Here is a 13,810-nt window from a genome sequence, read left to right on the forward strand (position 1 = left end):
GAAATACATTTTGCGTGGCTCTATTTAAAGCTATATACAGCATCAATGGTTTGTATCCATCTTTGCATCATATCAAGGTCGTCCTCACCTTTGGATCATCAGTAAGCAGGTTGTACCACATGACGGAGGCCCAGCCCCCTGGAAGCTGACTGACATTTGATATGACCACCAGTGGTAGTGAACAAGTCTACACGGGAACAAAATATAAACCCAATGAGTGGTACTAGAGGTCAAACATTTAAAAGTAAGATATTAGTTGATCACAAGACTGATGTTACATTTAACTGCATACACAGCAAAAAATGATTTTCAGGGGAAAAAATCTTAATATTTTTGTCTTATTTTCAGTAAAAAATATCTAAAAATTCTTAAATCAAGATGCTTTTTCTTGATGAGCAAAGCGACCCAAGAAAATAAGTCTAGTTTTTAGACCAAAAATATCAAATTTAAGTGATTTTGTGCATAAAACTAGCAAAAAAAATCTGCCAATGGGGTAAGCAAATTTTTCTTGAATTTATGTTTAAGAAAATGTTCAAGATTTTTTTGCTTACCCCATTGGCAGATTTTTTTGCTTGTTTTATGCACAAAATCACTTAAATGTAATATTTTTGGTCTAAAAACTAGACTTATTTTCTTGGGTCGTTTTGCTCATCAAGAGCATCTTAATTTAAGAATTTTTAGATATTTTTACTGAAAACAAGACAAAAATACTAAGAATTTTTTTCTTGAAAATAATTTCTTGCAGTGTATTAGATAAATATGGAAACTAAACTGTTAAATAAATAATTAGAAAAATAAATCACCAAATAAAACCTGACAACATACCTCAAGATCAATATCCAGGCCTTGTAACATCAGCATGGCCTCAAAGTTGAGAGAATGTAACTCTTCTGTGACTGACAGAGGCCCCTGAAATATAAAAACTTTGTGTAATTCTGCCCTCTTTTGGCACAATGGTGCATTTCACAGATAATAACACAGTCCAAAATTAATAAACACTAACAAGACACGAAGAACATAATGGTTATTAATTCACATACGGGCCACACAAAGGATATAATGTAGTCTTACCTCATTACCTTTTCCACCGGTGGGACACTTTCTCTCTTTTAACTGCTGCAAAACACACACACTTCATAACATTTGCTGCCTCTTAAAATAACCACAAAATTGCAAGAAATTTGTCATTATTTATTCACCCTGACATCGTTCCTGACCTCCAGAATGCAGAATAATTTACATATATTATTACTGAATTATTTAAAAAACTAAAATTAGTCCTTACAATGTCTTTTGAAGCCATACAGTACATTATACATACATGCTATTTACAGAAGTCAACATATTAAGTCACTATTCACAGGTAGGGGAGAGTGGGGCACAACCTAACGCTTTTTGACTTTGGCTCTATCATTCAAAAATATTTAAGTTAGATTAAAAAAAAATTTACAATCAACACACACATCTCCGAAGTAGTGTGTTGTTGTTTGTGTGTGAAATTTAAGCTTGTTTAGTTTCCCATCCTTGTGGTTAACTATGGATATGGTTTGTTTATCCGAGTTAGCGGCAGAGTTATAAGTGTGTCTTTGTTTAACGCTGGATTTCGTTGAAATGGGGCGATCCCAATAGGGTCATGACTCACAGCCGGTAGGTAAAACTGCAATCAAATGTCTGTGTTTTGTTGGTAATCGGTGCGTAAGTGCATATAATGTAAACGACACAGACATGTTGTGAAACGTAAGTTATCCAGAGATAGCGGGATAATGTTTTATGTGTTTCGCTCGCTTGTGTCTCGCTCATCCCATGGTTCGCTTCGAAAGGGTCTTGTTTCTCAGGAAACTATCGGTCGAGCTGATCTGTCTTTTATAAAATGGATAAAACTGAAGATAACATGAGATTAACATGAGATAAGCAAAAACAGGGTGTGTTATGGGAGCTTTAAAGGGACACTCCACTGTTTTTTGGAGTTAAACATTTTATTTTTACCGTTTTGGAATCCATTCAGCCAATCTTCGGGTCTAGCGGTATCATTTTTTGCATAGTTTAGCATAATCCATTGAATCTGATTAGACCATTAGCATTGCGCTCAAAAATAACCAAAGAGTTTCGATATTTTTACTATTTAAACTAGGGGATAGGAACTATATTCTCATTCCGGCGTAATAATCAAGGACTTTGCTGCCGTACCATGGCCGCAGGAGGTAAAATGATATTATGAGTGCCTGAAAATAGTCCCCTGATATTGAAAGTTACCAAGGGGACTACTTTCAGGCACTGCGTAATATCATTGTGTCTGCTGCAGCCGTGGTACAGCACCTTGATCAAGTCCTTGATTATTACGCGAGAATGAGAGTATAGTTCCTAGCCTAGAATATTTACGTCGGTCTTAGTACACAATGTAACTACAGAAGATTCAAGTTTTAAATAGGAAAAATATCAAAACTCTTTGGTTATTTTTGAGCGCGATGCTAATGGTCTAATCAGATTTAATGGATTATGCTAAGCTATGCTAAAAGTGGTACCGCCAGACCTGGAGATCGGCTGAATGGATTTCAAAATGGTAAAAATAAATTTTGAACTCTAGGAGAGCTGGAAAATGAGCATATTTTCAAATGAAGTGTAGTGTCCCTTTGAAGGTCCAATGTTGATTTTTAGCGGCATCTAGCTGTGAGATTGTGAATTGGGGTCACTATGGCGCATCACGACCGGATTTAAACGAGAAGTTGTGCTTTAAAAGTGTATATTTGTTATTTTTCTTGTCAAAAATGACAATCGTTTCGCTAGATAAGACCCTTATGCCTCGTTTGGGATAGTTAATAGTCCTTTGAAACTCTGTTGAAAAAAACTGTTACGTGTTGAGTTAAGTGTTAAATGTTGGTGTCTATTAAAGTCCATTAAAATGAGAAAAATCCTGCAATGTTTTCCTCAAAAAACATAATTTCTTCTCGACTGAACAAAGAAAGACATCAACATTTTGGATGACACGGTGGTGAGTAAATTATCTGGATTTTTCTTTTAAGAAAATTGAATATTTCCTTAAAGGAATCATGTAAAGACATTTAACATCAGGCTTTGATAACAACATGCACTAGAATCTCATGCAAGAATTCAACATCAGTACCAGGTGTCTGAACTCGACAGAAAGGCAGCCGGTCGACTCCTCAACATCCATCACTTTGGTGTTGTTGGTAAGGATGAAGAACTGTCTATTCCTAAAGGAAAACATCAGAAACATTTGAAACAGGTCTCATACTATATGGCTTTATGTTCTGTTTATTTTAGGTTTTTCTGCTGTAACCCCCTCCTCCTCACCCCTCCCCATATACTCATATTGAGATGTGGCCTAAATAAACAACAGGAAGTTGCTTCTTCTGTTTGCGGTTGGGTGCACTTACACTTTGCCTGGTGGAAGGTCTCTGCAAACATACACACAAAATAGAGTAAAGAAAACAGTGAGGTCACATTGTGCTAAACGCACAGGTGATATAAACATTACAGACATGTGTTATTAAATCTGTGATCCTCTGCGGAAGTGGCCAGATATGTCTCATTGATAAATATTTTATCATGTTTGATAAGAAATTTGAAAAATTTGAAAAGGTGGCTATAAATCATCAGCTCAGTATGCGATGGGTAACTTTAATACTTTATTTGCTATGTATATTCGAGCCTGAAAAGACCATTTTAGAAATGAGGATGTTTCTAAAATGTTTGATATACCATTTGTTGAAATACTTAAAAACAAGGAAATCTTGTGTTCAAAAGGTACAGCGATAGACGTCAACTTAGTAATTTTGTATACATGATCTTACTTGTCAAACGTTGTTTTAACTTTAAGTTGATAATCCACCTCAGGTAACTTAACCAGTAATCTAAAAAACAACACAAGGCAAAACATAAACAGTATAATTAGAATAGTAAGGAAATATTTGATTTTAATGTCTTATACATTCATATGTGTTTACATTGTTTTTGGTGGGGGGTGTGGTTCATACCTGACCTTGGTGGTGAATTGCACTTGTGTTTTAATGATAAGAGGTTTCTGAGGGTGTGTAGGCATGCATGGCTGCTTTTCTACCACAAAAGAACTGCAAACATGACAAAGAAAAAAAAGCCAGATTGCACATAGCTTGACATATGTAATGGCATTGCATGGATATTTTACATTTATTCATTTGGCAGCGACAGCGACTTACAGTGCATTACAAGATACACTTTGCGCCCTCGAAAAAAGAAGTCATTGGCCGCCACTGCTGTTAACGCAATGCTCTGCCACTGAGCTATAAACAAGCACTAATATAAACTAATCTACATTACTAGTATAAAGTATACCTGTCAATAAAAATCTGTGAATGTATAACTTAAATAATAACAAAATAACAAAAGCTGTGTTAACCAGCTATAATGCTATCACATGTGACAGGTCCATAGTAAGTTCAGTTGAGATATTTTACCTTTTAATGAGATGGTAGATTAAATATTTGACTTGCTCCTCCATCTGAGGTCTCTGGAGTGGGATTGGATCACTCTCATAAGTGACCTTCAGAATCAGTTCGCCCAATTTGTCGAGCTGTCTTTTAATCTGGAACAGACTCTGGGCTGTCAGGGTAAACCTGTAAAAGTCATATCAGGCAAAATTAGGCATAATCCCAAGTTGTAATAGTGACAAAACAGGATGTTGAAACAGCATCATCTAGCAACGCCCTAGCAACCGGTCAGAACATCCTAGGAGCCACCTAGCAACCACCCACCTACCCTAGCATATCCTATTTACTAAGCGACCGTGTTGCAATGCATCTGGGTAGTTATTTCAGTCATGCAAGAATAAAGTCCTATCTACTTTACAGATATCTCTAATATCATGTGCTAAAATTACGATTACACCACATTTCTGACCAACAATTAAACCTGATATCAACTGTACCATGACTTTTGTTTCTTAATCTTAATTGTAACAAAAACACCTTTTTTCAAGGTTGTTTCAGCTACTGTGCATGCGTACAGGTTGGCAAGCGCCTCTGTACAGAGCTCCTCCCCAGAGAATCATGTTTAATGATTGATGATTGGTTCTTTTAACTGGAAGGCGGGACTTAAGAGCGGCCATATTGAGCATGTTGCATTGTCCCCTATTTATAGTAATAGCAGTGCCCATTCTTGTTATATCCAATATCTTTACTACAATGTACAACACCCTAGCAACAATCTTACCACAGAAAGGAAACAGTTTTGGCTAGATGGGATACAGCTACAGACTAAATCTTGCAAGATGTTGGGTTTGGGGTTAGGCATTGTCCCATATTCATAGTAATAGCAGTGGCCAATCTTGTTATATCTAATATGTTTGCTACAACATACAACACCCTAGCAACAATCTTACCACAGCAATCTCGCAAGATGTTGGGTTTGGGATAGGATTAGGATAAAACAGCGGTTTTGGCTAGATTAGATACAGCTACAGCCTAAATCCTGTGAAATGTTGGGTTTAGGGGAAGGATTAGTATAAAACAACGCCCATCCGTCATGATTTCACAAGATTTAGGCTGTTGCTGTATCCCTTCTAGCCACAACCCAAGAGACACAAGCTGCTATGTGACAACCATACAGAACAGCATAGCAACCAGCCAGAATCATACTAAAATGATTATAGTTTATATCATTATTATTATTATTATTAAAAAGTGATACCAATTCTGAAGCTGGTCCAGTCCTATCAGAACCGGACCTCCGATGCAGGTAATCTGTTGCCTCCGTTTCCAGTCCTTTAGTTCAGGGTTGAGCTGTGAGGAAATCAGCCCATCGATTTCCTTTATAACATCTGCGATCTTTGACAAAATCTCCTGCAAAGACAGGTCAAAAAGACATGATAATAGTAACCGATCAACAACAACAACAACTCACGTGGCGTCACATAACCAAAAAAAATAAACCATATACGTGTGAACAACACCCATGATATTTTTAGCTGAGGCAGGATGTCACTAGAGAGTACTTCACAAAAGCAAAACACCATCCATATTTAATTTCAACCTTCAACGACAACAAGGGTTAGTAAACTGAATCATAAAACAGTGACTGTAACTATCAAAACAGAAAGTCGAGGGTGTGATGGTACTATAGAAACATACTTTTCGTTTGAAATCCAGACGGTTCAGTATCTCTTGAAGTGTAGTGACTTCTTGTTTCATAGTTAAAGAGTTCCTCTCAGCGGTATCTAAAGTATTTCAGAGAGATATATTTATATACAACTTTGCATACCAACTGTTCCTATGCTGTATCTCATAGACATACCATAAAAATGTAGGGTAAAGGACTACATTTTTAAATGCATTCAGACAAACGGTCAAATGTTAAACCGACCTCGAAGCTGGAGCGTCTTGTAGCGAAAATCAAAATCGTCCTGCATGTCTTCAAGATACTTCACTGCCTGATCCAGCATCTGAACGACAGCAAAAATAACTAATTTCAACTATGAAAAATAACACAATTGTTGCTGGGAATAATGTAAAAAATCTAAAATAAATCAAAACTATGTTATATTTGTAGTATTTATACAAAGTATATAAAGTACAAAATATATGCAGAAATGTACTCTTGGCCTTTAACCCTTGAGATGTCAGCTTGGGATGCTTTTCTGCTTTTCTTTATTTTTGTGGTTCTAGTCAACTTTTTTTATTTTATAGGTTGATAATAAATTATTTAATTATATATTTTCTGCAAATATCAGACATTCTAATGCTAATGTGCTAGAAAATTTTACTGACAAAAGCGAACGTTAAAGAACACAGGTGCAACATCTCATTTCCATTTGACCAACGCAATTTAATACATGGTAATTTGGGCGTTAAATAATGGCGCAAATGCCAGTAAATTGAAAAGCCAACCTTAGTAAATCATGTTGCGTGAATCATTTAAATATTCCTATACATTTTGCATCTAAAAGGGAAATTCCAACAAATGCATATGCAATAAGGTCAGCTGCCTTTTTAGCACAAATTTTTCCACTGCGTGTCTTTAGTAAACCCTAGTTTTTTAATGGCAAAAGAGCCGCTTGCACTGGCACACACAGCCAATCTTAAAGGTGCAATCTGGGACTTTTAACGCCATCTAGGGGCTCAGTTCACAGCTCACCCCTTCCTTTTGAAACGCATGGTGAAGCTATGGTAGCCGCCACATGACAAACACTATAGTAGGGCTGTGACAAATCATCGTGAAAATGCAGTTTTCTCAATTAATGTATTTTAATGAATTACGGTAAAATGCCATCACATCCAAAAGCCAGAGTGCGCTCTCGTGCAGAAACTCCATTTGTACCACAGAAGAAGAAGCATTACAAAAACTATTCCAGGAAATGTCTAGAAACATATTAATAACTGTTCCTCAGATTGTTTCAGGTACTTTCATGATAATAAAGAATATTTTGAATGATTGTGTTTGACAAGTGTTACTTTTTTAAAGGCAAGTTGTAAACGACTCAGACTCATAATGATTTTAGATTGATAAGGACTTCCTACTGATCAAAGACGCGTAGTACATGCACAAGCTATGCATGAAACACAGAATCAATCTTGCGATTCAACATCGATTTCTTTTTAATGGGAAATGCGATGCATCGTCACAGCTCTACTCTATAGTACAGTTTGTCCATTTAGGGCTACTGTAGAAACATGAAGGCAAATTCCATGCAAGGGGACCCGCGGTGCATGGAGATAAAAACGGCTCATTCTAAGGTGATAAAAACAATACAGTTCATTTTATAGGGTCTTTATACACCCTTCATAATATAGTTATGTTTATAATATTGCATTTCTGTTAAGGGATCCTTCTAAAAGTTACACACTGCACCTTTAACTGTTAAGCAGTAGTGTATGTAAATCTATGCATGGCTATGCATAATGAACCAATACTAGACATAACTTACCTGAACACTGCTTTTTATTACTGCAACTTTGTTGTCAAGGACTTTCTGTTTTTCTAGGACCGCCGAGCTTTGCATCGACTTCTCCAGAGGACCCTGTCATGAAAAAAATGAAAAATAAAGGAAAGAAGTCGTGAAGTGGGATTAGGATCATGAACCGAGAGTCAAAATCTATTTTAAATCTAAATATATAAGATAAGAAGTATTAATAATAAAACAAATAAACATTATGACATAATGCGAATAAAAAACAGATGCAATTGTACACTAGTTACGTTTTTAGGTTACCAAAACAACAAATCTTTGATCTTTGTGTGACACTGATCAAGTGAACTGCTTTGTACAAAAGACCAAACATTCTTGCATGAGTCTATGCACGCTCAAGTGTTTGTTGTCCTTAAAATTGTTTTTCATTTTTAATATAACTTGCTTAAAAAAAATAAAGTGTTAAATTACAGAAATAATAATCAGAAGAACTTTCACCAGTGGTTTAGACCACACTGGCATAATGTCATGAAGGGTCTCTGCAAAACTTTAAAGCCTGGTTAACAACATGGTGGGACAGTAACATATGTGGTTTCTGCAAGTTTTTTTGTCATGTTTTGCAGTACCTGTTCCTGCATGCTGGCTGTTGATAAGATGCGTCTCTCCTCCCTGAGGCAGTTACAGATAACAGCAGCCATGTGAAGAGGATTTGCTTTGTATTTCCCCTGTAAGCGTGATTTAATGAGAAATGGTTAACTGCGTGAATGCCCATACTGTATAGCTACACGAGTCAGGGTGAGTTGTTGTACTGCGATGCATGCTGACATTTAGTGCAACAGCACACTTAGTTGTGCGCTGTTGAGTACATTAAGTATAACACTTCATAACAAATATGCTCACCACAAACAAAATATATGCACTTTCCTTCGTGTCAGCAGATATGTAGCATTGCACAGACATTTTTAAGATCAGCAAACCCTCAATGTATAACTTGTGGCCGAAGTTCTTCAGAAATTTGATCACGTGTTTCAATCTCATCACAGTTACAGGAATCATGCTTTACAAGGAATGTGCATTGCAAGGAATGATGCAATGTGGGTAAGTGTAAGTTAAAACTGTTGGTGTGATTAAAGGGATAGTTCACCCAAAAATGAAAATTCTGTCATCTTTCACTCACTGTCATGTTGTTACAAACCCGCATACATTTCTTTGTTTTAATGAACACAAAGGAAGATATTTTGAGAAATATTTCTATCCAAACTCTTTGTGGACCTCATTCCCCTCCATAGTAGGTAAATGGGGTCCACAAATGGTTTGGTTACAAACATTTCTCAAAATATCTTCCTTTGTGTTCATCAGAACAAAGACATTTTTACAGGTTTGTTACAACATGATGGTGAGTAAATGATGACAGAATTTTCATTTTTGGGTGAACTATCACTTTAAAAGCATGCATAAAGTTAAAGAGGTTTATCACCCCCAATGTTACACTGCACTCAACCTCCTGCGTTTTAATTTAACCTATGCTGGGTTGTTTTAACCCAAAATGCTTGGTTGTTTTAACCCATTGTTCAATGGGTCAAATATAAACGTTTTCTGGGCTCGTCCATTTTTGACCCAATGCTGGGTTGAAAATAACCAGCATTTTTTAGATTGTGGGAAAAATTTAGAAATTTGGGGGTCTGTCTAAATAACCAAGAGGTACTCTGAGAATTTCTGGATTGTGAATGAATATCTCACTGCCACATTATTCAAACAATTTGAAACACTACATATTTCACTCTCTAGATATTTCCCATTTATTTTATCTAAAGAAATTCTTTAAGTTTTAATTTTCATTAATACAGTGGCGTCCGGTGACTTCTTTATTCGAGGGCACTCAATGCGAAGTTCGTCACAACATGTATGTAGCTCGTCATGTGTGTGGTTCGTCATTTCAATATATGTGTTCGGCGCATCGAGTGAACCTATGTGCATCACGTGTTTTGTCAAAATAAGTGCTGCTGCAGAAGGGTTTATGAAAAAAGAGACGCTCGCGTTTGCCAGATACTCGCATGCGTATTCAGAGTTTACTGTTAAGGGAGTGTCTTGCGTGTATTTTGTGAACGTGAGCGTCTCTTTTATCATAAACGGTTTTGATGCATGTGCAGCAGGCACTTATTTTGACAAGACACGTGATGCACATGGTTCACATGACGCAACAAACACATATTTTGAAAACATGAGAAACGCACACGACACTCCGAAATCATATTTTGAATTTGCGCCCCTCGGAAGAGCAGTCACGAGCCGCCACTGCACCATAATCAAATAAATACTGACAACACCAGCTAAAGCCAGCCTAAGACTAGTTGTGGTCTCCCAGTGTGGTTTTAGCTAGTGTTGCAGACAGGTTTTAGAAGGGTTTTGGCCACATTTTAGCTGGAGACCAGCTGACCCACCAGTTTGGCCAGGCTAGAAGACCCGCTTAAACCAGGCAACTACTGCCATTTTGAACTAGCTAAGACCAGCCAGCTGGTTTAAGCTGGTGGGTCAGCTGGTCTCCCAGCCTGACCAGCTAAAAAAGTGTTCAAAACCCCTTTAAAACCAGCCTGCTACACCAGCTTGGCCAGATAAAACCAGGCTGGAAGCTGGTTGGCTGGTTTTAGCTGATCTTTTTTGATCTAGTCTAGATTATTACAGTGTGTCATTTGCAAAACATCCTGTGTACAAACAACAGTTTTATGGTATCAGAAAGTCTCATTGGTTTTAAACCGTTACATTTCTAAGAAGAATTTGTACTTAATCACAGCTGATAATGATCACATACACATGCAAGATTCGTCTGAATGAATGTGGGAAATCTGCTAGACATCATGTAGGTGTTCTGTCTAGGTGTTTTTTGCTCAGACTTTGATGACAACATTTCCAGATATTGCTGACAAAAGTGGAAAGTTTGTTCAAAAACTTCAAAAAAATAAATAAAAATTAAAAAAAATTTTAAACAACAGCCCTGCATATGAAAATTAATTTGTGCCATTCCTCGTTGCAATGCTCATCATATTTTGTATCGTGAATTTAAGCAACTCCAACTACAGACAGATGTGATTTGTTTTTCCCAAGCAAAACCCCTGACATTTGTTTCTGTGCGTAAGCTCGATATGCAGATACTGAGAAATCCCCACAACACCCACTCATTAGAAAACACTGCAGAAAGAAATGTGTTCATAAGTCAGTTGAATAATATGATCTCATACAGTTTAATAAACTGGTGTCTTCAGCAACCTGCACTTTATTAAAAATAAAGTTGCCTCAAGATGCCATAGAAGAACTATTTTTGGCTAAACCTTTAACATCTGTTTCAAAAAAAGTTGTAAGCAGTAAAAAAAAGGTTTTACATTATAAAAAGGTATGAAATAAATGTTTCTTTAAAGGACATTTAACTAAATATAAAAGTTGTTTGAGGAACCAAAAGTAGTTCTTCTATGGCATCCCTTATTTTTAATAATTAAAAAATTTGGGTTGGGAAGGTAACCTCAGTGGTAACCTATAAGGACTCTTTCCACTGAGTTGAAAGTATCTATATTTATTTATACTTAAAATGTATAATGTTCATGTTGGTTCTGCCTTACTGACAAATGCACAGTCGCAACACCTCCCTCCAACTTCTCTTTGTAAAGCACACAGATCATATTTGTAAACACATGGCATCACTAAATACAACTAATCTGTTGGCTTTGAATTATAATTATTCAGTTTAAATGCCAATTCAAAGGTTTTGGGACGTGCTGGGTGTGTTTTTACCTGGATCTGATGAAATATTCGTTTGAGATTGTGTCTGTGGAGAAAGTTCTGCTCCTGAGAACATTGCCTCTCCAACTGAATGAGGAAGTTATTGAAGAGGACTGTAGCCATGGACTCATGGTTTGAAGCCGTTTCCCTATGGGCATATAACATAAACATGTCCTTATCTGTGTACGCCTATGCATTTGGCAGACACTTTAATCCAAATTGCATATTGCATTCAAACTACGGTATCTGTGTTCCCCCTGGAATTCAATGCATGTGTGCAACGCTTTACCAACTACAGGAACGCAGGTGACAGTTGTGTTACAAAATGAAAGAAAATTGAAAATGTAATCTAAACATTCAAAAATGTATTTCTGTTAAATATGCAAAAAAAAAAAAACACACCAGTCTTGACTTTCAATCCAGGTGGCCAACACCTGTCTCAACTCCATAGGAAAGTTATCATCATAAAAATAATCCACTTGTTCGAGAAACTTGATATCCAGTTGCTGAATTTGTTTCCATTGACTCATATTGGCACTGTTGGGGAAGAAAAATTCAGTTAGATCCTATTTATATTTCTTTTCATATATATTTTTTTTCTTTCCTGAATCTATCTATCTATATATTCTACATCCATTAAACTTTCATAATCTTAATTATTGAACCTACAAATCAATACCTAAAATGACATTATATTCTCTTTTAATATTCATAAATTAATTTCAAATTAAATATATCACTGTCCACATGAAAAAAATACCATAGTATGCTATACTATTGTAATCACTGCTTTGTTAATATATACTACAGTATTAGAGAACTGATAAACTCCATTACACTGTACTGTACTTTATTATGGTAAGGTACAGAAACACTATAGTATTTACGAAAATAAACTAGTGCATATTACACTATTTACTATCACGTGGCTGCTTACCTGTTTCTTATATAAAAGTGTCGATCTTGAATGCCCTTTACACAATATTGCTCGATAAGCCTTCGGTATAAGCACGTATTAAATCTTCTGGTACTTCAAACGTCGTGCCCATAGACCTCGCGACGGTGCTCTTGGAGAACTGAAATGAAATTATATTAACATCAAATGTTCCTAGAGGTCTGGAAATGGGTTTACTGGCTCGTTTCCGTTCATTGGTAAAGCACAAATTCATGAATGTCAGCTACTACATCCAGTAAACAGGTGGCTTCTTCAAGGAAATGTTGAGCACTTGACGAACGAGGAAACGTAAAAGAAAAGCACGGGGGGAAGTCCCCCAACTTGACATTACTACTTTCAATTTTTATTGACAACAAGCCTCGGACGTCATTCTGTAACTTTATTTAAACGCAGAATTTTATTTTATTTTTTTACTATGCTTCAGCTTTAGTGTAACATGTTGTTTGTTTGATGCTTGTATTTTGCAGACATTTAGTTACAGCAAGCCAGTTCAGTTGCGCACTCTACATGTTCATTCATGAAGTTGCCGGATAAGAAGTTAAAGGAAGATCTGAGCCAATGACCACAACTTTAAAAGTACGCAGACTAGGACATGTTCCTGTTTTTGGACCTTTTTTACAGGTTTTTAAGCCCGTGAATTACGACTTCAAAACCACTACTCACGACTCTGAACTGGGAGTACATCGATCTAGTACGAGTTCACGGGTGGGAAGTCACGAGTTTGACTGCCGTTGTTTGACTGTCGTGGTTTTGAAGTCTTAATTCACGGGTTTAAAAACATGCCTGGAACGCAGCATAACTAATGTGTTCCAGACAGCCTAACCCGTGTTTTTACAACCTGCTTCTACCTGTGAAAGTGCACTGGAACGGCAGTCAAGCCCGTGACTTCCCACCCGTGAACTCGTACTAGATCGATGTACTCCCAGTTCAGAGTCGTGAGTCGTGGTTTTGAAGTCGTGATTTACGGGTTACAGGTTGCCTGGAACGCAGTATAAGTAAACGTAACACAAGAAATGATGCTGGACTGTTTGGACATAAATGGAAAGTTTGACGATGCAAATAAACAATACTAAAAATATATTTGTAAATGAATAAACAATTTTTAATTTTTAAATGAATAAACAATTTTTAATTTTTATTTAACAAATTTTTAGTGTGTTGGTTTTGTACTTTTATTAATCTGT

The 13,810-nt window shown here is 36.5% G+C and overlaps 1 protein-coding gene across 1 annotated transcript in view; it reads right to left on the bottom strand.

Moving 5' to 3' along the window:
- stat4 (signal transducer and activator of transcription 4) overlaps positions 1–12,906 on the bottom strand; it is a 42,719-nt gene extending 29,813 nt beyond the window's left edge. The window contains exons 1-16 of the mRNA XM_073812014.1: positions 12,609–12,906; positions 12,074–12,208; positions 11,684–11,819; positions 8,527–8,625; positions 7,919–8,011; positions 6,358–6,436; positions 6,126–6,211; positions 5,686–5,837; positions 4,455–4,613; positions 3,996–4,088; positions 3,813–3,872; positions 3,396–3,416; positions 3,122–3,212; positions 1,072–1,116; positions 826–909; positions 89–187 (exon numbers count right to left, since the gene is read on the bottom strand). Coding sequence (XP_073668115.1) covers positions 89–187; positions 826–909; positions 1,072–1,116; positions 3,122–3,212; positions 3,396–3,416; positions 3,813–3,872; positions 3,996–4,088; positions 4,455–4,613; positions 5,686–5,837; positions 6,126–6,211; positions 6,358–6,436; positions 7,919–8,011; positions 8,527–8,625; positions 11,684–11,819; positions 12,074–12,201 — 1,425 coding nt within the window. The 5' untranslated portion in view covers positions 12,202–12,208; positions 12,609–12,906. The remainder of the gene's footprint in view (positions 1–88; positions 188–825; positions 910–1,071; positions 1,117–3,121; positions 3,213–3,395; positions 3,417–3,812; positions 3,873–3,995; positions 4,089–4,454; positions 4,614–5,685; positions 5,838–6,125; positions 6,212–6,357; positions 6,437–7,918; positions 8,012–8,526; positions 8,626–11,683; positions 11,820–12,073; positions 12,209–12,608) is intronic.
- Between the last annotated feature and the right edge of the window lie 904 nt (positions 12,907–13,810).

Source organism: Paramisgurnus dabryanus, chromosome 15 (genome assembly GCF_030506205.2).
Source record: "Paramisgurnus dabryanus chromosome 15, PD_genome_1.1, whole genome shotgun sequence".
NCBI classification, from domain to species: domain Eukaryota; kingdom Metazoa; phylum Chordata; class Actinopteri; order Cypriniformes; family Cobitidae; genus Paramisgurnus; species Paramisgurnus dabryanus.